General features: G+C 35.9%; 1 protein-coding gene across 3 annotated transcripts; it reads left to right on the top strand.

Moving 5' to 3' along the window:
- The first annotated feature begins 866 nt into the window (after nucleotides 1-866).
- On the top strand, nucleotides 867-22,914 carry LOC137936084 (phosphoinositide phosphatase SAC8). 3 transcript variants are annotated; one of them, XM_068780626.1, is made up of 20 exons: nucleotides 867-1,223; nucleotides 1,571-1,645; nucleotides 1,939-2,066; nucleotides 2,188-2,279; nucleotides 2,717-2,774; nucleotides 5,740-5,796; nucleotides 5,966-5,999; nucleotides 6,470-6,550; nucleotides 6,662-6,768; nucleotides 7,554-7,640; nucleotides 7,728-7,805; nucleotides 15,567-15,631; nucleotides 15,706-15,804; nucleotides 15,941-16,040; nucleotides 16,625-16,733; nucleotides 16,848-16,920; nucleotides 20,491-20,584; nucleotides 20,862-20,948; nucleotides 22,406-22,472; nucleotides 22,567-22,914. In XM_068780626.1, exons 1-20 carry the CDS (start codon nucleotides 1,070-1,072, stop codon nucleotides 22,692-22,694), a joined length of 1,773 nt encoding a protein of 590 aa, XP_068636727.1. In that variant the 5' UTR covers nucleotides 867-1,069; the 3' UTR covers nucleotides 22,695-22,914. The 3 variants fall into 3 exon arrangements, 2 of the variants coding, with proteins under 2 accessions (XP_068636727.1, XP_068636738.1); XR_011109512.1 differs by lacking the exons at nucleotides 16,848-16,920; nucleotides 22,406-22,472; nucleotides 22,567-22,914 and having other exon boundaries at nucleotides 20,862-20,947; XM_068780637.1 differs by lacking the exons at nucleotides 16,625-16,733; nucleotides 16,848-16,920; nucleotides 20,491-20,584; ... (1 more) ...; nucleotides 22,406-22,472; nucleotides 22,567-22,914 and having other exon boundaries at nucleotides 15,933-16,017.
- The last annotated feature ends 3,109 nt before the right edge of the window (nucleotides 22,915-26,023 follow it).

Raw genomic sequence — 26,023 nt, 5'->3', positions numbered from 1 at the left:
CTTTCGCTTGTATATAATTTTAATCATTAAATAGTTTTAAATTTATTATTTTTCCATTTTCTTTATGCTTCCAAACAGGTGTTTCTCTTTTATTTTCTCTCTTCTTTCCCATGGGCATCTAAACAAGAAAAAAAAAACTAATTTTCTTTTCATTTTCTCTTTCTCTTCTTTTTCTCTTTTTGCTTTTTTTTTTTTTTTCGCTTCACTTCTTGTGTTTCAATCAAAGCCTAAAAGTCTTGAGAGGAAGAAGTCACCTACAAGCATCTCCCATTCTCTAGTTTTACTCTAAACTACTACCGAGTTATCTGAGCAAATGGTTTGACTTGTGATTTTACTGGGTTTGACATAGATTTTCATGCGGCCAGGTCAGGTTAGGTCTAGGGCAAGCCCTTTCGACTTTGCCTAAGTCCAACCAAGTCCTTGGTTGAACCAACCCAACCTCGGTGTTGACAAACCCAAGCTAGGACCCAATCCGAAGTTGAGAAACCTTGCATTATTATAGCAAACAGCTTTATGAACAATTGACATAGAATTTTTAATTTTACTATAGCAAATAGAAACCTAGGTTATGAAAACAATTTGGTGATAATTTTTTATTTATTCATAGTTGTCATCCGTCCATTGGATGCCCTTTCTTCTTGCTGTAATTAATTTGCATTAAAATTATGTCACACTTGAAACTCAGAAAATGCAGCCCACGTGGTCCAATGGAACCCAGCATACTTCCTTGCCACGATTCATGAGCCATTTGTGAGTGATTGGAGTCTCCAGCTAAGGCCACCCTCGGTATCATTTCACGTTGTTGGTCTTTATTAGTTGTCGTACTCAAGACCCCGTCGGTACATTATGTCCGTTATAGCGGTTCTTTGTCGAGGTAATGCCCGTCACGACGATAGCCTGTAGCTTCCTCTCCGAATTTCCGGTTCATGTTGTCGTCTCCGGGTATTAACGTTTGGTACGAAAAGGAAAACACTCAGCAGGCTGAGTTGATGCGATTATTTTGTTGAATTCAAAATATGATCGCTGGCAGAGATTAATAAACAAGGGAAAGATTGTTCTCCGAAGCCGTATGATGGAGGAAAATCGAAGTCATTTCAAGCTCTGCAATCAGATGCAACTGCAGGAATTTCCGGACAAATTCGTGATTAAATCTACTGATTCAGAACATCCTGGTTACGGTTTCTCTATAGACCGTTTTGATGGAATTATTCAGACGCAAATCGGTCAGTTTATATTTTAATTTACGCGTTATTTTTCTTCGAATTTCGAGTGAAGGAAGATCTCGGAAGTTCGGTCTCGAACGGTTCATTTATCATGTTAAGAAAAATTTGACTGCTTAGAAAAAAAGCAAAGAAGAATTAGCGCTTGGTTACGCTTTTGCCTGCACTTATCAGTTGAATCCGGATCTCTTTGTCACTTAGAAAACGAGAATTTCAACCGATTTTACTAAATTTCTTTGAGAAGCTTGAACTGAAGAAATTCTGGATAGTTTGTACATTGCGATTACTCTCAGACTCTTGAACGATTTTTGGAGCCGTCCTAATTGTGGTAATTTTTTTCTCCGATGCAGATGATTCTTGTTTAGAAGCTCCTATGAAAGAGTCTACGATATATGGAGTGGTTGGAACAATTAGATTGCTGGCTGGTAAATGTCATTTGTCTATTTATTACAAGGATGGTAGCGATAGCTTAACTGTTATTTGTACATGAGCTCGAACTGAATTTACAAATGATCTCAATAAAAGTTGAAAAGGCAACTCAATATAAGTTCCACACCGGCTTTTCAATTGGGGAAAGAAGTTAAGTACTTGGTGCTAAGAGTATGTTACCATTTCAGTGGCTGTGTGAGCTTATGCAGCATGAATTAGTGGTCGGAAATTTTTTGGTCGCCTCTTTTGTCATCAGCAACTTCTTATCTATTATTACTCGACTATCCAGGCACTTATATACTTATAATAACCTCGCACGAGGAGGTTGGCTCTTATCTGGACTTCCCTATTTTCCGAGTTAAGTCTATGAAGTTCCTATCCTGCAATGAGGCTTTGAAGCTTTCTACCTCTCAAGAAGTATGATTTACTTGGGTACTTGAATCCGTATTTTCCAAATGTAATTGTGAGGTCCATAAAACCTTAATTAACATGTATTAAACAGTTAATCTGACTAACATGTATTTCATAATGTGTACAGAAAAAGGATGAGGCCTACTTTATGAGTCTGTTAAGAACTGTGGAAGCAACACCAGGGCTGTATTTTTCATATGAAACTGATTTGACTTTGAAGTGAGTACTTAAGCTGTAAGCTGAAGATTTTGGTGGGTTTAAAACTGGAATGCTTAGGATTTAATTTCATAGAGCTTCTTTTAGAGCTTCTTTGCCACATAAGGTTGCTAATGCATTAGATGATTGGATCTGTGACCTGGTCTTGCTGTTTCTTGCTAATACCAAGCAGGAATTTTTATTTATTTATTTCATTATTTTTGAAAAGGCATGCCAGGAATTTAATAAGCAATGGCAGTTATAGAAACTGCGCTGACTGGTGCTTATTTAGAATCTATGAATTGAATGCGACTTTCTTTAATATTAGACTTCAATAGATATTGAAACTGCACCTACTGGTGCTTATTTAGAATCTAGACTTTCTTTAATATTAGACTTCAATAGATTGTCTTATCACACGTTACTGATGTTTACAAGGTATATATAATTATGTGCATCAGCTTACAAAGAACATGCAAGCTGCCCCAAGGGAGAATGAGCAAACCACTTTGGAAGCAGGTCTGTTGTTATTTTTGCTTTTCCTCTAAAATACCAAAAGTAACTTGGTTATGTTACTCCTTTTTCTGGCAATTGGATGAACTCCAAGCTTGGACAGAATTACCTCAACACTTGCAAATAAGTGTTTGCTATAAGGCCGGTGATGCAATATATCATAATGTTGAAGAATTAGCTCAAGAATACTTGTAGATACAAGATTGGCCCAAGGGCCGTCATGTTTATGAAAGAAAAAGAGTGCTAAATTTAAAGAGAATTAAGTTCAATTTGTTGTGTTCCTGAGGGGCCCAACCTAGGGTATGGGTGCCGGGTTGGGCCAGCCTAGATTTTGGTGTTCCATCAGTTCTGGAGCTTTTGGCATATTGATTAGGTACCTAACATTTGGTATTAGAGTTGGCACCATGTCATGTGTTTGAATCCCGAATGGGGAAACCTATGAAAAGGGCTATCGCTGCCAGAGTAAAAGCAATCACAAATGTGAAAAAGGCTACCTGGTCTAGAGTGGAGCTGTCGTAGAATGGGCCACTATGGATGTCAGTACGGAAGCATGGTGTAATGTTATGATCCTGTGGAGCTCAACCTAGGGTATAGGCACCGGGTTGGGCTAGCCTAGTATGGGATGGGTTTAGGGCCTAACTTTCCGAATTTCATTAGCTCTGGAGCTTTTGGTGTATTGACTAGGTACCTATCATTTGGTATCAAAGTTGTCACCATGTTACGTTTTCGAATACCAAGGGGGTGACCTATGAAAGGGGTTATTCAATGCTAGAGTGAAAGTCATCACAAAGGTGAAAAGGAGTGGAGCGTCATAGAGTGGGCTGCTATAGATGTCAGCATGGAAGCGTGGTGGGTTGTTATGATACTGTGGTGCCCAACTTGGGTATGGGCGCTTGGTTGAGCCAACCTAGTATGAGATAGGTTTAAGGATCTAACTTTTTGCATTCCATCAACTCTGGAGCTTTTGGGGTATTGGCTAGGTACCTAACATTACAAGAAAGCTAAGTTATCTATTCTGACCTTAAGTTTCTAGAATAGAAAATCCTAAATTAAAAAGTCTATAAGCTGTGGTAGTTGAAATACGAAGTGTAAAGTATTGCAGCTTGCTGTAGTTGATGGCTTTAACTGTAAAGTAATTTGTTCTCTTTGATGAAAGCATCATTTAAACAACATCTTATTGTTTTAGTCAGAAGTTTCAATTAGAAGTCTATTGCAAGTAGTAGTTTCATCTTTTTGCTAGCCGAGCCTCAAAATGAAACTCAAATTGTTAGAAGATATACCTATTTTTAAATTTTATGTCCAGCAAGTTAGAGCTAGATTTGCTAGTAGTTAGAACCTATTTCCTAAAATGGGACTGAAAAAAGTTCTCCTGTTTTGATTAGTTTCTATGCTTATAAAAAGGCTTCATATAAGACAAGGAAATCATCTTTTGTTTATTGAATCAAATTGCTATATTCTCAGAGTTATTTCCCCCCCTTTATATTGTTCTTTTCTTTATAATTACATAACCTTAGTTTTTACTATTTTCTTTACAATAACAGAAACTTAACTTTTTGACTTCAAGGTTTTCAACCAAACTTGAGTTCAGATTGTAGTTTTCTCAGTTGTTTACTGAAGTCTAATTCAACCATGTTCAGATTTTAGTTTTCAACTTTATTAAATAAACAGGTTTAAATAGAAGTTATTTATTTATTTTTTTGGAGGACAAGTTGTTTTAGTTAAAAGCTTTTATTAGAAAGTTCATTAGTTTTTAATTTTCATTTGGAGTCTTTGTTTCTAAACTAGTAAAGTCTTAATTTGGAAACTCTGGAAGTTAGAAGTTACTTTTTTAAATTTCCTGTCAGCAAGTTTGAGCTCGGTTTGGTAACTGCTGGTTAGAGTCTGTTTTCTAGAATGAGACAGCAAAGATGGTTCCTGTTTTGATGAATTTTATGCCTGCAAGAAGACTTCATATGTAACAAGGAAATCCTCTTTTGGTTATTGATTTGATTCCAGTTTTTCCCTCTATTGGATAAAGTTAACCTTTTTTTTTTTTTTTTTTCTCTATCTGGTATTTTCATAACAACCATAAAAACTCTACTTTCTAACTTTTGATTTTTATCTACATGAATTTAAATTATAGTTGTTTAAGTTGTTTGCTGAAATCTGGGTTATTCAAACTGTAGAGAAGTCTTTCAACTTGATTTGTTCTAGAGTCAAAATCACTATGCTGTATTAGCCAGGCAACAGGCTGGTTATGGACTAGGACCTCCTAAGTCAAGGCCTTGGTCCTACAGTTTCAACAAATCAGGATGGACCCTTTTCGAGTTTTAAAGGGCATCTCCAGCCATCAGACATGTTTTGGATGAAGCTACTTTCTTTGCAGAATAGTTGTAATTGAAATTCTCTGGACTCTTGGAAAAATTGTTTGAAGCTTTGCAACAAACTGAAGAAAAAAGACAAAAAGTATTCTAATGTAGGTATTGTCATATTAAATAAAACAATAATTTTTTTTTATATTTCTAACCAGGCTTGGCAATGGGCTGATTCTAGCTCAGACACCCCTAGTGGTCTCGCTCATTTTGACAGGTTGGATTTCGATTCAGGCCACTTTAGATAGTGAACGGCATACTTTAGTCCTTTTTTCTTGTTTTTTATCTTACTTTTATGCTTCTTTTTCTATGGCTTGGACCGCATAGATCTTGGCCTTATCTTGGTTAATTCTCTGGCTTAATTTTACTTGACATCTTCCATTCAAGTGTGGGGACCATATCACCTACAAGTTCCAACTGTCAATTACTTAGGGTGCCTTAAATTTTTACATCACAGGGCAATTCTATTGGTCCATTCTCCTTATGTCGCGGTTATGGGTTAAAGTGAACTGTAACTGCCTATCACCAGATTCAATTTTTTAGTGACGTTAATGGTACCATTTTTTTGTTTATGACTAAAATTTGTAAAGTTATTTTCATGTTCCCTGGATGCTTTTCAGGCTGATCCACGTTTTGTTTGGAACAGAAGCTTACTGGAAGAACTTATTGAGTTTAAGGTCAGATATTTTTTGTTTCTGTCCAATCATTTTAGGTGCATGAAAGGATTCTTTAGACAACTAGTCCGATTCACCATTGTTTTTTTTTTTTTAATTTTTCTTTGATTTTTTGAATGTTGATTGCAATTATTGGTTATTTCTAATACTATGCTTCCTCTGTTCTTTACAGTTAGATGCATTCAGCATGCCTTTAATTCAGGGAAGTATCCTAAAGCTAATTGATTCAACATTTTTCTCAGGAAATGCTTGTAGGTGTTTAACCTTTTTTTTTGTAAATAAGTTTGACTTCCAGGACAGTCAAATTTGTAGAACCTCATGTAGGATCTCCATCAAGGGCCTAATCTGCTATTGCTGCCAATGGACAGAAACTCAACCTCTTAAATTGATGAGTGATAGAGGAAATTTTCAGCTTTAGTACTTTACCCTACGATCTACAATGGAAGTTTGAAAGTTCATTTAAGCCTGGTAAAAATTGAGTACTTATGATTTAACTGGAGATTTTTGGAGCAGTAGTTCATTAGTAGTAAGACCCTTCAGTTGATGGGATCAATGTCCTGTACATGTCAGTCATGATTTAATCCTTACTGTAGTTTAGTGGAGCTTCCACTCGGGAGGACCTAATTTCTCTATCATGAGGTTCAAATTTCCCGCTTTCACCTTAACAGAAGCTTAGGCTTTCAGACTGTTGAGTTCGTGGTTAAAACCTCACGCATTCAATTTACCTTGCTTTCAAGAAGGTGCATGCGGCGCATAGGTAATGTTGTAGGACTGTTTCTTTCTCCTATCAGCAGACAGATGTTGTTATCAATCCACAGTACTGCAATTAACATTTTGATGGAGGTATTAGTGATTTAACTCAATCTAGGAACAAGAATGTGGAGAAGAGGTGCTAATCTTGAAGGAGATGTGGCTAATTTTGTTGAGACCGAGCAGCTGCTGGAGTTTGAGGGGTGCAGATCGTCATTTTTGCAGGTTTTCCTAATATATTAGTCAGAATCCACAACGCATTCCTGTGCAAATCAGGATTAGTGATTTTTGAATGTCTGCTTTTTGGAAATTGTAGTGATTCTGTTTTCCTAATGTGCAATGTACTCAAATATGAAAAATAAAGATTGAAACACCTTGAAAATGCAACTAGAGAGTCATCATTAAGAATGGAAAGCAAGAGCATCAGACATGTTTTGAACTCAGCTTTAGATTTTTTGGTGCATGTGCTTCTCGCATTGCACCAAAAATTGCTAGAGTTAATTTCTAGGTCATCCTTGACAGGAGCTTTTTATAAGTTGTCAAATTTGTATGAGCTGCAAGGTTATCAACACCTGATGTGGTCAAAACTCTAGCAACCCAGCTTGTTGATTGTGTAGCTGTTTTTTGACACATTCAAAGAATATTTTTTTGTGAGTTCTTTTCATATGTTCTCTTCATTTCCAAAATTTCTTGAATTTAGAAGGATACTGAACCCGTTTCACAGATTTTATGAATTACATTTTTTATCATCCCTATTTGTTTTTATAAAAACAATATCATCCCCATTTGTTTCTTGCAATTTTGAGTAGTCAATTGTTTCTCAAAAATTTACTAGTTAGGGAGCATTGCTTTCTTTATGGTTGTAATATCATGACAATGTCTTAAGGGGAAAATCCTTAGATGTACTTGAGCATCATAAAGTGTGCAAAGTGTGCTGAAGGCATCAGAGTGAGTTTATCTTTTTGTTCCTTGGTAAGAGAGGTTAATCTAGTCTTTTTTTTTTTTTTCAGATCCGTGGTTCAATTCCACTTCTTTGGGAGCAAATTGTAGATTTGAGCTATAAGCCACAGGTCAATATCATCAGTCATGAAGAAACGGTAAGTAAATGACAACTGAAGGAAAGCATTTTGAGTTTGTTTTTCTGGATCTATTGTTGGAGATGGATGGGTTTCTTTCATCTGCAGCCAAAAGTTGTGGAACGCCACTTTCTTGATTTAACTCAACGATATGAGGAAGTTATGGTGGTTGACTTAACAGATAAAGTAAGGAATGTTTTCTTGAATTTCATCTTACAGTTCAGTTCTTATTTTCTTTTTCAAAGAACAAGCAACATGTCTCTTTTTTTTGTAAAGAACCTGTCTATTTTACTGCTATATATGCTATCTAATTTATTAGGTTAGAAGGAAGACTTTTTTTGTTGAACTTTTGTATAGTTTGTGTTTGTTAAATATACTAAAAAGGGTATTTTGGTCATTTCATATAGATATGATTGTATCAAGGAGAGTGCCAATAGTTTTAGGAAGTGTAGAAGTGTCTATGGTCAAATTTTTCATAATTTTTGAACTTGTATATATGGAGATATAAGGTGTACAAGTATGAGGGGGTAGAGTTGTCTTTTCCCCTGCAATTCACTTAAGTTAATAAAAGGAATAGTGGGCTCGTGGTTTTCCCCTAATCTAGAACTCAATGCTTCTCTTCTTCTCCTCTCACTTTCAACCCTACTTCTCTCAATATTTCACATGGTATCAGAGCAGATCGGTCCATAATACATGCATTTAAAGCATTTATCTCCTCTCTTGAAGTCAACGATCTCATAAGAAAGGGGACTTCAAGTCTAGTGTAGTCTGATTGGTAAAAAACTTACCTTTTTGTGTTTTTTTCTACCATAACCCTAGGGTTGATGGTTCTTACTGCAAATTAAGTAGTCTTATACCTATTTTCTGCCCTTGAGGGTTTGTTGAATTGGGATTGAACCATTTCTTACTGTGTGCACCCTCTTCTATGCTCCACTGTTGACATCATCATCCAGTTGGCTGATGCCAGCCCTTATTTTTGTTTTTTTGCTACATATGTTAGCTTGATTGAAGAATTTATCAAGTTTCCCTATATTGGTGGTTGGCGCACATTGATTCTTTGACCTAACACTAATTTTGTGATGGGAGGCCCACATAGCTACTGTTGATTTACTTGCGTAGTAAGGGAAATTGTCACTGAATTGAAGACTATTTGGTTCCTATGGCTGAATTTGGTGAAATTATTACTCCATGAAGGGATGCTGTGAATTTAGATGGAAAAGATTCATATTAGTTACATTAGAGAGATTGAACGAATGCAACTATCTGAGTTGGTGCAAATCTGTTCGCATCTATTTGAATGCTAAAGGAAGTCCAAATTTAACTGAGATGATCCTCCTACTCCTATTACAGATGATTGGGAAGTGGAAGATAGTCAAGTAATGACTTGGCTACTGAACAGTATTGGATTGAAGGACGAGAAACCAAATTATTAATTGCAAAACAGCCAAGGAGATGTAGGTGTCTTTGGAATCGCTATTTGTCTAGGAGAGTAATCTGTTTAGGGTCTTTGAGCTATATGCTAGACTCTTTACCCTTAAAAATGGGGAGAGATGAGTCATGGATTATTACAATGAGCTGAAAGGTATTATGTAGGAGATCCACATGTTCCACCCATTTACTACTGATAAGAAAGAACTTAGAAAGCAACATGAACAAGTTCTTACCAAAAAAATTCCTAGATGGGTAGGGATCAGAATTTGATGTAGTCATGGCTTAATTATTAGCTTAAGATGATGTGTCATCATTTTCAGCAGTATTTAACAAAGTTATGTGGGCAGAGACAACAATTATGTCCCAAGGAAACAAAGATAATAAGAATGTAAATGTGTCAGAATTGAATTCCTTTGGGCAGTTAGAGTCTACTCGAGGTCGTGGAGGAAGATCACGAGGCAGAGATGGGTCTGGTAGAGGCTGAGGACGGACAAATGGTAAAATTGATTGAAAGTGTGTGCACTGTGGATGCACCCATTTCTCTAACAAATGCTGGATTTAGTTTGGAAAGTTCACCTGGTCAAACTCACTGACCCATGAGCATATCGAGCCCCCAACTGGACAGATGGTTGGTATCTTACCAGGAGCCCCTGATGAAAGGTAACATTTTGGGTCAGTGCATGGCTCAACTTTCATATATCTTAGCCCCTTCCTCCTCAGCATCGATTGCACAATCTCCACTTCCTACCGCTATTCTTGCCAGCTTAAGCATGTCTGCGTTACATGTGCGTCCTGGATCCTCATAGGTATTTGACTCAGGACTATCCACTCATATGTTAGGTACGTTGTCCTTATTCACTAGTCTAAAGGATTCTTCATTGGTTAAGCATGTTACACTAGCTGATGGATCTGTTTCACCTATTCAGGGATTGGGTATTGTCACACCTACTACGTCTATGCCTCTTAAGTCTGTGTTATTTGTTCCCAAATTTCCTCATAATCTATTATTTGTTAGTCAACTTACTAAGACTTTGCAATATTTTGTAACTTTCTACCCTTCTCATTGCATGTTTTAGGATCTCCCAATGAGGAAAATGATTGGTTCCATGCGTGAGAGGGGAGGACTGTACCACTTGGAAAGCTCATCACAGATGCCCGCATTTGCTCTCCATATTGCAGTTTCACCCTTCAACTAGGCAAACATCATTAGTGTGTTTTTCCATTGGGTCAGAAGAAAAGTAAACGAGTGTTTGAACTTATTCATTCTGATGTATGGGGACCGTGGCTAGTTCCTAGTATGTTTGGGTACAAATATTTTGTTTTTGTTATTGATGATTTAGTTGCCACTAGTTGGGTGTATCTCATGTAGGAGAAATCTGAGGTGTTTGATGTATTCCAAACTTTTATAATGAAATAGAAAACCAATTTGGTGCTTTTGTTCAGGTTCTTCATGTTGACAATACCTTAGAATTCATGAGTCATAACTTTACTATATTTTGACAGAATCATGGTATAATTTATCAGTCGTCTTGCGTTTTTACTCTACAACAGAATGGAGTAGTAGAGCGTAAAAATAGGCATTTATTGGAAATTGCTTGGACATTACTCATTCATATGCATGTACCCAAGTCTTATTGAGGAGACGTTGTACTTACTGCATGTAATCTTTTTAACAAAATGCCTTTATGCTTGGAAATCAAATTCCTCTTCTGGTGTTGAATCTGTTTGACACTTTATTTTCACTGCCTCCTCGTATTTTTGGTTGTGTATACTTTGTGCATGTTGTTGGTACTTCTACAGATAAATTGTCATCAAGTGCTATGGAATGTGTTTTTTCTTGGATATTCTAGGAGACATAAGGAATATAAATGTTTTTGCCCTTCCCTTTGCAAAACATTTGTGTCTGTTGATGCGACCTTCTTTGAAGATGTACCTTTCTTTTCTCCTTCTGATACGATAGCTTCACCTTCAGTCATAGTTCCTGGTGTTCTTGTTCTTGCACCAGTGGAATATGTTTTGTCCTGTAAAAATCAAGATTTGGGTGAAGGAAGAGGAGAAAATTGGGAAAAAAGGAGAAATGAGAAGAAGAATTTTTTGAAGAGCCTGAAAAGCTGCGTTGGGAACTGTGCACAAATTCCCAGACTTCTTAACTAAGTGTTTTGAGTTACAAATTACAAAAATGACTTTATACACTTAATAAACCTTAATCTCCTTATATCTCCATAACTGCACTTCCTATGTACATGAAAATTTAACTACTGATATAATTGAACATACAAAATAAGATTAAATAAAGAAAATTATTCACTGAATGGTTAAATGATCAAAATACCCCTGGAGGGTAAAATGACCAAAATACCCCTGGATGTATTTTCTAACACTCCCCCTCAAGCAGGAGCATATATGACCAGGAGTCCTAGTTTGTTGCAGAATGTTATAAATTCTTGCTTGCCAAAGGCCTCGGTGAATACATCTCCCAATTTATCTCCAGACTAAACAAACAAGTCACTACCTCCTTTTTCATCATCGCATCTTGAATGAAGTGGCAATCCATTTCTATATTTTTAGTTCTCTCATGGACTAAAAACAAGAAATTACAGAAGTTACATGAGCAAATTCCTAACAACAAGAGATTGTAGGTTTGCTCCAGTCCTGGCAAGCACATCAGTTGCCGAATTGGCAGATCTTGGAATGTGAGACCAAATACAAGAAAATTGAGAAACAATTTCAAGAATCTCCCTAAAAGAGTCCCAATGGCGCCATGGGGGAAAGTAAGCATACTCGAACTCGCACCAACCAATTACCACCTTTGAGTCTCCTTCAATATGCAAAGGGCCACTACAATTATCTCTGAAAACTTGAAGCCCACTAAAAAGACCTTGAAGCTCAGTCGACGTGGGATCAGCAAAGCCTAACAGGCCAACATACGAGAAAAGCTGGTTGCTAAAGGGATCTGAGATGACTCCCCCAAAACCTGCCATCCCGGGATTGCCCAGCGAGGAACCATCAAAATTCAACTTTGGGAAACCATGCTTTGGGGGGATCCATTCTTGCATAACTGGGGCCTTGGAGATTATCACCAAACATGCTTATCGGCTCATCCTGGTTGAAACCCAACTCTCGTGAGACTGACCTAACCCACATTTATTTGCTTACTGTGTGAGCCATCGCCCTATATTCAGCTTCTGTACTAGACCGGCATATAACATTCTGCTTTTTACTTCAACAAACCAAATTTCTTCTTACGAATACACAATATTCAGAGGTTAACTTTCTGACCAGTTTTGGAACTAGCATAATCTGCATAGGAGAAAACCTCTATCTTCATATGATTGTTAGGTGTAAAGAAAAGACCTTTTCTTGGTGCTCTTTTCAAATACCTTAATTTTTTTGTGCAGCTTCTAAGTGTATTTTCCGAGGACGTTCCATAAACTGGCTCACTACACTTACTGCAAAAGAAACGTCAAGTTTAATAACTCTTGCATAAATTAACTTTTCCACTAACCTCCGACACTGTGTTTTGCCATTTAATTTATCACTCTGCCCATCATGGAGATCATGTCCCACTTCCATTGGGCTATCAAGTCGCTTGGCTCCCAACAAACCATACTCTTGAAGCATATTTTTGGCATACTTACGTTGTCATCACAATGCCTTCTTTACTTTTCGCCACTTCAATGCCCAAAAAGTATTTCAACGGTCCCAAGTCTTTAGTTTGAAAATATGCAGATAAACGAGACTTGGTATCCTCTACACCAGAAATATCTCTCCTAGATAATTTAATGTCATCTACATAAACCAAAAACACCACAATTCCGTATGATCTCTTAATCACAAACAAGGAGTGATCACAATGACTCCTCGAGAACCCCATAGATACCACAACCTAGCTCAATTTTTCAAATCAAGCAAGTGGATTCTGCTTCATCCTATAAATCACCTTCTTATGTTTGCATACTTTATATGTCTCCCCCTAAACAACATATCTTGGAGGTTGCTCCATATATACCTCTTCTTCCAGATCACCATATAAGAAGGGGTTTTCAATGTCCAATTAGCGTAGGGACAACCCCTGATTCATTGCAACTGAGATCAAAATACAAACAGACAATAAATGAGCAACCGGCGAAAAAGTTTCAAACACATGGGCAAAAACATTTGTACCCCTTCAATGTACGAGAGTACCCCAAAATTACAGATTTAACTGCTCGAGGAGACGACTTATCCTTGGAAGACCCAAATACCTGAGCAAAGTAGACATCCAAACACTCGGGGAAATATAGGAAATAATGGCGCGGACGGCAAAAGAACCTGCATAGGTATTTTTCCTTCTAACACAGACGAAGCATTCTATTAACAAAGAAACAGGTTGTAAGAACAACATCACCCCAATAAGACTTGGGGCATATGCATATGTATCATCATTGTCCTAACCACTTCCAATAAATGGTGATTCTTACATTCAGCTACGCCATTTTGCTGAGGGGTAAAGACACACGGTGTCTGATGAGTAATTCCCTGTTCTTGACAAAAGACTTGGGAATTTATGACTCATGAACTCGAGGTCATTATCAGTATGCAATATATGAAGCGAAACGACAAATTGATTTTTTATTTCATTGAAGAAAAATTTGAATACATCAAAGGCCTTTGATTTTTCCTTAAGACTGTAAATCCAAGTACACCTACTAAAATCATCCATATAGGAAATAAGGCCAAACTGACTAGTCACAGGACACGGACTCCAGATGTTTGAGTGTAAAATCCAAATAGATGGCTGGTTTTATGAGATGAGACTGGAAATGAACTTTTGTGATGGTTGCTCAGTTGACACAACTCGTACTGAAAAGAAGAACTCCCAGGAAAGTTTGGAAAGACTTGAGTCAGTGTTGCTACAAACGGATGACCTAGCCGCAAGTGCCATTGTAGAGGAGAATCTGCGGTATGTAACACCTAAATATTATTCTACCGATGGTTCTTCAAGTAGTATAGTCCATCTCTCTCACAAGCGAAACCAATCATCTTCGTTCGCAAAATCATGAAAAATACAATGAGTATGATAAAATGTGAGAGAACAATTTATTGACTTGGTTAGCTGACTAACCGTCAACAAATTTAAAGAAAATTTGGGAACAAAAGGTGCTGACTGAGGAGACAAAAAGGAAGCAAGAGTAACATTCCCTACTTCTTGAACAAGAGAGGTAGAGTCATCTACAAGATCAACAAGTTTGACACACAAAAACTCTTTTAAGTCGGAAAACAATGACGACATACCTGACATGTATCTGGAGGCTCCTAAGTCAAGAACCTAGGACAGTGACGAGTGAACATTGTTAAGTTGGGTCCAAGGCCCATCCCAAAATGATTAGCCAACTTAGAAAGCCTATTTTCCAACTAATAAACTCAAGATCTTTGTACTCACTAATCCATGTGGGACTATTCCTTAACACTCTCTCTCACGTGTAGGTCCTATTTTTGTGGCTCTACAAGTGGATAATTTATGTGTAGGTCCTCTTTTGTGGCTCTACAAGAGGATAATTTAGGTGTAGGCCCTCTTTTGTCGCTCTACAAGTGTAGAATTCAAGTAGAGGCCCACATATGAGTACTTGCTCTAATACCATGTTAAGTTGGGTTCAAGGCCCATCCCAAAATGACTAGCCAACTTAGGAAACCTCTTTCCCAACTAATAAACTCAAGATCTTTGCACTCACTAATCCATGTGGAACTATTCCTTAACAAAAGTCTTTTTCTTTCTAGCATAAAATGCCTTAAAAATGAAGCATTTTGTTGTTGCTTGATCATTTCCCGCTGAATGACCTTTGCTACTTCAGATGGCGATTTCTCTTTGTAGAACCCTTGGATTGACAAAATTCTTTTTGCGTTGGAAAATAGACTCAAAATTATTTTCATCAATATATAATTTTTAGTATGAAAACAATATTATAGAGGTATGAACGTCAAGGGAAAAACGGATATTAGGACCAAAAGACATCAATGAGGAAGAAAAAGAACACAACCCTAAACTAATAGAGATGATAGATAAGAAAAAGATCACATTATCTCTCTGGGTTGACCAAGTCAACTCACAGAACCTACTCTTATACCATGTTGAAGTTCTGGAGAAGAGAAATAATTCATTGACGTGATTATAATTGAGGACAATTAGCCTATTTTATAATAGAGAAAATAAGTAGAATCAAATTACAATTAACCTAACCATATTCTAGTTACACCCAATGTCAAACACTTAAAGATAAGTCATAGAGTAATTAAACAACTGAACAAGAATAGAAGACTAACATAACGAAAACACTTTTTAATTGAGACTCTTTTGTGAAACTTCATTTCGTGAGACTCTTGTAAGATTCCTCCATATGAATTGTTGCTCTTTGAGACTTCTTTGTTGTGAGAGTCATGTAAGACTCTTCCATACATGTTCTTCAACAGTTTACTATTTTTATTTCACCATTTAATAATATATTATTTTTTCATAAATTATTTGTTTTAATATTGCAGCAAGGTGATGAAGGTCAATTGAGCGCCGCATTTGCTGCTGAGATGCAAAAACTTCCACATATTAGGTGATTAGCTTGAGCTCTTGAAACATTCGTTGGATGGATCAATTTTTCATAAGTCATGCTTGTCTTGTTGCCAGATACGTTTCCTTTGACTTCCACGACTGTTGTGGCAGTGCAAATTTTGATAACTTGAGACTTCTCTACGATCAGATCTCTGTTGATTTTGAAAAGCAAGGGTAATTAAGCACTGGTTTTCTTCACTTTTGATCTTCAAGGATGCTCTGAGATGTTGATTTCATTTTCAGGATTCTGGTTTTAAGTGATGGTTTCTTTTACTGTACTTTTTAATTCATTAATGATTCAGCTGAGCAGATATTTCCTCATAAACTTAGAAGGGGAAATAGTATTGGAGCAGAAAGGAGTCATAAGATCTAACTGCATTGATTGCCTAGACAGGACAAATGTCACACAGGTTTGCTTACATTATTTCTGATGATTTTTTTTTTATAACAGTGATAATATATTAATTAAAAGAAACATCCCAGTTCTCTTTTCTGAGTTCTTAAGTATTCAAAATATTAAAATTGCATTTTGTTTCCTTGAATTTTTTTATTTTTTTTTGAAGAGAGTGTGTATATGTTTCTTTGATTAAAAATAATATTCTCCTACTCTCTTTTGTACATAAATCATCTAGTTCCTCTCTTGGGGTTTGATTGTTTAAGTTAAAGCACCCAATATCAGCAAAATTAGTGAAGAACATTTATGTTGTCTACACTATGAGAGGTGTTATTTATGGATGAGAAAATTCTTTACAAATATTCTCATCCTTTGAACTTTTTTTTTTTGATAAAGCATCCTTTGAACTTTTGGTATCATGTAGAATAACCTAAAATTAGGATGACAGAAACAAAAATGATGTTAAGATTCGATTAATTGGAACCTTAAAAAAAATCATTAATTGGGATTCAATAGGGAAACATATTCAGTAGCTGCACTTTTTCCACTCCTGTGATGACCCATCTAACTTTTTCTATTTGTTTTTGCCTAACTTTTCAGAGTTACATGGCTCAAAAATCGTTAAAATTACAGCTTCAAAGGCTGGGTGTGCTCTCATCAGATGAATGCATATCTGCATATCCAGATATCTTTGAAAAATTTAAGATATGTAAGTTTTTTTAGTGAGTTTGCATATTTTATGCCTCCTAAAAACTTCTAGATGGCATTGTAGAAAAATACTGTTTTCCATCATGTTATTGAATAATTTTTTATTGTTACATAGTGTGGGTGGACCATGGTGATGAGATAAGTTTGGAATACTCTGGTACACATGCCCTAAAGCGGGACCTCGTGAGGTACTTTATGAACATCTATTTGGTGCTTGATGTGTCAAGCATAAAGACCATGAAATCTGTTTTTTTTTTCCCACATGATATGTGATACGTGTACACATTATGCACTAAAGGGGCATTTTTGTCTTTTGGTGTTCTAGTTATGTATTATTATATCAAATGCATCCTACTCTGTTCTAGTTAATGGTAAGTCTTGTGGTTACTTGAAGGGCTCCAGGGGAATCAAACAGGGTGACCCTCTTTCTCCCTTTATGTTCACCCTCATTGGAGAACATTTGGCTGCCATGGTCTGTCTAGCAAAAATATCTGGTAGGCTTAAACCCATCTTTGCTGATCCTGCCCTAGATGTCAGTCTTCTCCAATATGCGGATGATACTATCCTCTTTTGTGATGGTTCCCTTCCCCAAATTCATAACCTGAGCGCCCTTCTGAGTTTGTTCGAACTCTGTTCAGGGCAAAAAAGTAGCTGGGAAAAATCTTGGATCTTTGGATACAACATTGACCCTGGGTTAGTTCGATGGCAAACTATTTGGGCTGCAACATAGAACAGTCTATTGGATTGTATTTGGGACTACCTCTGACCCCGCCTACCTCTAAAGCTTCCTGGCACCCTGTCATTGAACGCCTAGAGGGGAGACTTGCCACTTGGCGTGGGAGATTTTTATCTAAGGCAGGTATGTTAGTTCTAATCAAATCATGCCTACATGGAATCCCCACTTATTTTCTATCTATGTTCCCCTGTCCTGCATCCATCAGAAACAGAATTGACACTCTTAAAAGGCGCTTCCTTTGGGGAGGCCCAAATGGCGAAAAGAAGTATCATTTAGTCAAATGGGAGGAAGTATGTAAACCAAAATTGTTGGGTGGTTTGGGAATCCAGAACATCAAAGACACTAATTCGGCTCTATTACTTAAATCGATATGGAAATTTAATATTTGATTTGGAGAAGCTTTGTAGCAGAAAAGGCTAATATTCAATCTGGTTGGTGGACTGAAGGGGGGAGGCTCTATTCCCTCTCGCCTGTTTGGAAGAAAATTGTTCGGCTTCTCCCAAAATTCAAAGAAGCTACTAAATGTTATATTGGTAATGGTAGATCAACCAAATTCTGGACCGACTGGTGGACTGGACAATCTCCTCTTCGCGCTAGTTTTCCAGAAATCTACAGTCTTGCAGGCAACTCGGAAGCTCTCGTTTCTGATCTTCAGTCAGATAATGGGGATTGGAATTTAGGGCTCAGAAGACATCTCTCTGACCCAGAAGCTCTCCATGTGTCAGATCTCCTCAATCTCCTCCCAACCAGGAAACTGAATAACTCAGGTGACACTCTCATTTGGTCCCCATGTTCGAAAGGTTCCTTCTCCACATCCTCCGCTTATAAATTTCTCAGCTATCCATCCCCAAATCTTCCAAAGCACTCTGTTGCCTATGTTTGGGACCTCATTGCCCCTCCTCGAGCCAAATTCTTCATATGGTCTGCTTGTAAAAACAAAATCCTTACATTAGACTCCTTAATTCGTAGGGGTACCTCTATCATAGATCCTCTTTGTCCTTTCTGCAGAATCACCCCAGAAACTGCGACCCATTTTCTCCTCACTTGTCAGTTCGCCTACCAAGTCTAGTCGTCCCTCCTAAACAAAATTGGTCTCCAATACTACTCGCCTGGGAACCTCACCGACACCATCCTGTCACTCATTAACTCAAACCAACCAAAGCTAGGAAAAATGCTTATCTCTTGCTGCGTGGGACATACTATTTGGGCTCTCTGGAAGGAGAGAAATAAGAGGAAATTCAATCTCAAAACCTCCTCTATTGAAGCTATGACTGAGCAAATCTCTAATCAAGTTTCGGTTTGGTTATTAAATAAAAAAGAATTCAGCAATCTGGGTGGATCAAACTTCAGAAATAACTGGAAATCTATTGCTGGCCTATCTCTTCCCCCTCGCCCTCCAACTATGGCACTTTGGACCCCTCCTCCCCCTGGATTTTTGAAGCTCAATTATGATGGAAGTGCCCTTGGCTACCCAGGCCCAGCTGGGTTTGGTGGTGTCATCCAAGATGAAAAAGGGAATCTCCTCTTCTCCTATGCCGGCCCCCTTGGCATCTCAGATTCTATTTCAGCAGAGCTTTCGGGTCTCCTTCATGGGCTCCAAGTCTTCTCTAGCAACCTCTCTGGTCCCCTTTGCATTGAAGGAGACTCTACAGTGGTCATCAACTGGTGTGCCAACCACGGCCACCCCCCACGGCGTCACTGGGATATATTCAATGGCATATGTAATTTATTTTCCCCTTTAAATTTTAAGTGGAGCCATATTCCCCGATCTGCCAACCACTTGGCAGATACCCAAGCTAAAGCGGGTATTTCTCTCCACATTTTGTTGTGGAATCATACCCCTGGCATTAGGTTTGTATTCTTCTCTCGGTTTTTAATATATTCACCTATTCATAAAAAAAAAAGTTATGTATTATTGTACAGAAAGGCATTTCTGTTTTTATCTGTAACTTTCATCAAGTTAAATTAGAGAACTAGAAGAGGGACTGTGCTGGGGAATAAACCGACCTTTTGTTTTGCCATAAACTCTTTTCTCTCTTTTGTTCTTCTTGCTTTTCCTTTTCTCCTACTTCTCTACCAATTTCTTCTTATTTATTTCTATCCTCTGTCATTAATCTCTCTTGTTTACAATTTATTTACAACATGCATGCACCTGGATCCACTGTGGAGAAGCCACTATTGTAATATATCAGTAGTCTTCTTATGTTTGTTATAACTTTCTGGCATATTTTTCTTTTATTCTGTCGAGAAATTCGTTGCAGCTCATCTTTCAATTTAACAGAGTTCAATTTGCAGAAAGTTCAATTTAACAGAGTTTCAATTTCTCGACAGAGTTCAATTTAACAGAGTTCAATTTAACAGTTTCAATTGGAAGAAACTGGATATCTAGTATTTTGTTATTCTATGAGGTTTAATTTGCAGAGTTCAATTTGATCTTTTAATTGATTCCAAGTTTTGATACTTTCCATTTGTCTGTTTCATGGTGCTTTTCTCATATGTATTTACATGATGCTATGTCCGTATACTTTTGTATTCTTTATTTGCATGTTGCTGTTCATTAGCTACATCACCCATCTTTTTGGTCAAAGGACTCTATAAGCAGCATGAATGCATTTGGCTTCACATGCTTACCAAAACTTCTATAGAAACTAAAACAGTGTAGGAAGATACCACATTTGTATTTGTTGGTGAGTAAAACAAAGTCCTACAATTTTGTGTCCCTATTTGTGTACTCCATGTTAGATATTAGAGAATAATTTGTGGATCGTTGTCTTTACAGGTTTTCTGACTTTGCCTAGTCACTTAGTAAAATGACCCATAACATTATTGGACGACAATTATAGTAAACAATTGTGTCAATCAGTTGACTAATAAAATTTTCAACTTGAATTTCTTTCAACTTCTGTCATCCAGTCTGCCAAAATCAACAGTTTTTTTGGCAGAGTTGCTGTTTATTCTATTTTGGCTGGAAAGCAACAAAAATAGATTCTATATTAATATCTTAAATGCATGCCTATGACAGATATGGGAAGCAAACTATGGGTGGATGGATCAAGGATGGAATGAGTGCTCTTTCACGATATTATTTGAATAATTTTCATGATGGCATTCGACAGGTAATAGATTTTTTTGTCCAAATGTCTTTCTCCTAGATATGCTACGAAATGCCTTTCTCCTAGATATGCTACCAAATGCCTTTCAGGGCTAATTAGGGCAAGCTGTGCTTTTTTCTTGGCTGTGGATTATCATTATAATCGTAGTTTATTCCAACTTATCCATTCTCCCCCAAAATGTTACTTCATAACTAAATTATATCTTTCCTTGCTTTGGATGGAACATTTAAATTGGTTAAATTATCTTATTCTCATGTCCTTCCAATTCTCATCTTCTCAGGATGCAATGGATCTGATTAGTGGCCGTTATAGTGTTAACAGAAATTGTCCTTCTCCATTCCAGCTGAATGGTTTTGAATCATTTTCAGTAAGTCTTACATGATATTAACTGCTTTCCTGTCAGTTGATCGTTTGGAATACAAATGAGGTTCCAGTACTTGTCATCCATAGCATTCGTTGAACCTCTCTTTGTGATAGGATATACTATTCGGTTCTACAGATATGATGCTATATGATAGTAAATGGTAAACTCTTTATGGGGTAGGAAACTGATTTTAAAACTTGATGAAAGATCATATATTCATACATTTCCTAAAAATAAAAAGCTAGACATGAAAAAGGTGAAGAGTTTGGTTCTAGTAAATAGTTGAATTGAGTAAAATCCATAATTTATTGTTTTAATTTGTTTGGTAATTGTTATCTATAAGAATTTATTGTTAATTGTTTCTTATAATCATTTCTTATTGTATCTATTTAAATGTTTCTTGTTTGATTCTAGTCTTTTTTTACAAGTTTCTTGTGAAAAATGATGAGTAGTTTATGTAGGGCAGTTTAATGTCATTAAACATATTTTTTTAATTTCAGTTTTAGGTAGTAGTGTGTTTCTCTATCTTTATATAGAAGTGTTTTTAATGGAAAGTCAGGGGTCGAGAGGTGCGTTTTGAACCCTATACACATTTTCTCTCTATCAAACATACTTTTTTCTGCAATCTTTGGCTTTTGTAAAATCTCTTTCAATTTTCTCGTCGTTTTTTCCTTACTTTTAAATATTCACATGCTATCAAAGCAAATCCAAGCCCATTTATTGCTGTTATGTAGCATGTGTTTGGTCTCTATAACCTCTGTCTTTTGTACATGTTGATCTAGGTTCTTTTAGGTGTGGATATAAGGGAAAGTGTTAATGGGTAAAAAGTCCTCTGACTTTGTGGCTTTACACATGTTCCATGGCTCAAGCTAGTAGTTTAAGTGTCAGTGTAGTTGTTATGGGATAGTCACACATTGTTTTGGGCTTGGAAAGATCCTGTATTTCTTAATTGGGTCGAGGTTTCCTACCTTCAAATAGTCATTTTGGGAGGAAGTGACCGTACCACAACATTTCTTAAATATTATTATGTTTTCTTGATAATTATGAAGGTTTTTCAAATATTACCTACCTGTTTCTTAATTTTATGTTTCTTATTAACTTTTTTTCTGCATGTTTATTGCTTCTATTTCCTGTTGTTTCCCACTTCTGTCTCTTGTCTTAGTAATTATGGGCTATACAAACCTTCATAGCCCTACATTGTATTTTGTCCTACATCCCCTTGATCATCGCAAGTTCTAGGCTGAGCTGACCTAGTGATGCTCTTCTAATTTTCATATGTTGGGGTATCCTTGTTAGGCCTACTAGGATAGAATAATAAATTGTATGATGAGGATCTCTTATCTGTAATTCTTGAGTTATGTATTCTAACAATTGCTTGTCATTTTTCACGCTTTGCCACGGTTTGCTTGGACTTTATATGCATGTTGGATCTTGAATCATTGTTGTCTGAAACTTTGCAGTATCTCCCAGTGGCATCTGCTTTAATTGTTGGGGGCCTTACGATTACAACCTTCACACTTCACCAAGGTCTCATCACGTACCTGTCAGCATCTATCTGTTTGTTATTGAATATCTATCTATAACTAAATCTATATGTAACTTATTAACCATTATTCTGCAGCCGGACGTAATGCTCAACATTTTGTGTCGTCTGTATTGTGTGCTGGTTTGACGGCAGGAGTAATGGCCGTGGTGAAGGCTAATGGTAGGCAATTCTGCTCTAGGCCCCGTTTGTGTCAGCTTGTATAAATTGTTGCTAAGTTGGCTTAGGTACGAAAGAGCAATGCTCTTAGTTAATGATGGCCCACGTTATTTTGTATTATTTGCTTAGTGTATAGAAACTCGAATGCTTGTACACGGAACGGATTATGATGGCCGGGAGAGGAGGATGTATTGTTTTGATTATGATGTGTACTAGAGATACAATCGTCCACTGATGCCAGATTCAGAATTTTTATATTGAGTTGAAGGTGTATCTTTTCTCATTCAAGGCGGGGCGGGCCTCCTATCAGACCTAAAATTTGGTTCGTTGTCCTCAGTAGAAAGGCATTCAATGCAAGGTGGGGGCGTCTATTACATTTCAGACAGTGTGACTACTGAAATTTTTATTTACATTTTTAAGCATATCGAAATTAGGTGTTATTGTAATTAACAGGATCTATTAAACATTTTACTTGAACATTTTTTAGACAAATAAGTATCATAATTATCATATTAATTTCTTTATCACATTATTTATCAAATAATAGAAAGGGTAGTTTTGTAATAGGCCTAATAAGCTGTATTTTGAAATGCGGCTAACTAGATGTCACAATTCTGTTAGGGCCAAATTCCAAAAATAAATATTGTTAAATTTGGAATAAATAAGTCGTCAAAATTTTAAAATATTTAGTTTGTAATATTTTACTGCTTTAAAATTTAAAAGTTAAAAAAAAATTATTCTAGGAGGATTCAAATTTTCCAACTTAAATCTCTTTTTCTCTAACTTGTTTTACTGGTGGTGTTTTTGGGATTTGCAAATTCCAAAGAGTTTATTGAAGGGAGGAAATAATCATATGTTGACTTTCAAAATCGAAAGTATGAAAATAAGTGGTGTTTTTGGGATTTGCAAAGTCCAAAGAGTTTATTGAAGGGAGGAAATAATCATATGTTGACTTTCAAAATCGAAAGCATGAAAATAAGACCGGCTATAACCACTTTCTGTAACAAAATAGAAGATTAATTAGGCAAATGAATACTCCACTAGCAGTTCTTTCATGTTAGAATGTCACCCATGTGTAGGGGTGTAAAGGTTACTAAATAAAGAAAACTTTCATAGAGATGACATAAAACTGTAATTATACAAGTTGTGGTATGTAAACTTATATCTTTTTTCTTTTAAATCATGTGGCCCTAAGATAACTCAAGTCAAGTCGGGGTAGGATCCCTATTGAACATGCATGTTGTCATCTCAAAATGAACCCTTTTTCATAACAATCACCATTAAACAACAATTATGCTCTTGTTGCCATTGTAGTTTATTTAAGAGCAGATATGGAAGGGTTTTATATGACTTTCACAGAGACAAAATTAATATAATGGAGTCTAAAAAAATCTCATGGAAAGAGGTCTCACAAAAGAGTCTCATTTAAAGGTGTTTTAGTTATGTTAGTCTTCTATTTATGTTCAGTTGCTCAATTGTTCTAGGACTTATCTTTTAGTGTTTAATTTTGGGTGTAACTGGGACAATGGTAGTTTAATTGTAATTGGAATCTACTTGTTTCCTTTATCATAAATAGAGGCTCATGTACTCAAATTACAACAAGTTAATGAAGCTTTTCTTTTTTCTAGAAATTCAACATGTATTAGAGCGGGTTTTGTGAGTTGACTCGATCAACTCACAAAGATAATGTGATACTTTTCTGATAAATCATCTCTAGTAGTTTAGGTTTGTATTTTTTTTTTTTTTTGTCCTAGTACCTCTATACTGAACTTACATATTAAAAGTTGTATATTGATGAAAATATCTTTAAGTTGAATTTCCAACAAAAAAATAAGTTTGACAATCAGAGTTTTCTACGGAGAGAAATCTATATTTGTAACAACAAAGGTCAGATTGTAATAGAGGTTCAAGCAACAATAGAAAGTTTCAACTTTTAAGGCTTTTAATATCATCAATAACAAGACTTTACATGGAGAATTATACATCAAAAGAAATTTTTGTAAGTTTATTTTCTTACCTATCCAACCAATTCTCAATCTGAGTTTTCTAGAGGAAGATCGATATCAAAAGAATCAATGGTCATGCTAGCAAAAGAAGAAAGAGTACTTAGTTCAGCTAGATTAAAGAGTCCAAAATTTATCAGACTATTTATCTTAAAATAAATATAATTTATAATAAAATTTATAATTTTATGAAAGGTATTGAAGTCTAGTTTTAGTAAGAGAAAATTTCATATCAATATGATTTATATTTAAGGAGATATTCGCATTGGAGTTGGTAATGGTCAATCTACATAATGAAGCAAATCAAGAGGGCATAAAAGATTCAAGAACAAAGTTTTTATTGTTAAATTAGGTATCAATTTAAATATTTTTGAGTCTAATTATTTAGCAACAAATCGGTTGTGATTTTGAGCTATATTTTTGGAGATATCGGTATCAAAAATACCAAAGGTCAATTCTATTGAAAATCTTTTTTTTCTTCATATTTTCTCTCCTATTATTTCTTGATACATTGGCATGAGTTGAATTTCCTTCTTCTAGAATCCTAGTTTTTTAGCCAAATTTTTCTGCCTAATCAGAGATTTTTTGTCAGAAATTATCACTCCATAATGACCTCACGGAAATGATAACACTATTACATTCAAATGATTGCAACAACTAATGAAGGACCTAAAGGTATATGAGAGACCAAATAATGAATTGAATTATAGTTCCAAAGATTAATGTACTTAAGCATATTATTAAAAAAAATGTATTTTCATTTTAGTTTTATATTTTAATATTCTAAATATAAACTTTAAATTAAATAATAAATTTATTTTTGTTGAAAATTTTAATTCCCTATGCACTAGTGCCATTGCATATATATTTTTGCTACATAAAAGAAGAATTATATAAAAAAAATTCATTTCTTTCTTATGTGATGTTTTTCTTTTTAAGTGGTGCATCCTCATAAGCCCCCTTTTTATTATTTTACTTCTTTTTCTTCCTATGCATCCACTAAGTATATGCAATAAGAGTTGCCAACCTTATTTAGGCTGGACTCTTAGGACCACTCTACATGATCCCCATGTGTGACTTATTTCCCATTAACCTAATCCATCAAGATAGACCCCTTATTCATACCTTCACATTCAAATTCAAAATTCAAAGATTTTCGTGCAATGCATATGTTGAAAATAAATAATAAATCACAGAATTTTAAATAACATTTTAAAATAAAATTTAAAATAATAGTCTACTGTCTATACAATCCTTTTGCCAACTCGCTTTACAGAAATAAAAAATAATTTATTAAATAATACCTCTATCATGCCTGAGGCTTGTATTCATCCCCCAATATAAACAAACTTCTTTACCTTCTTAGACATGCA

Source organism: Aristolochia californica, unplaced genomic scaffold (assembly GCF_029961685.1).
Source record: "Aristolochia californica isolate CCGP_79_NKW_82.1479 unplaced genomic scaffold, dmAriCali1.0.hap1 SCAF_10, whole genome shotgun sequence".
Taxonomy (NCBI): domain Eukaryota; kingdom Viridiplantae; phylum Streptophyta; class Magnoliopsida; order Piperales; family Aristolochiaceae; genus Aristolochia; species Aristolochia californica.
The sequence above is the reverse complement of the archived record's forward strand: the minus strand, read 5'-3'. Positions and strand labels throughout refer to the sequence as shown.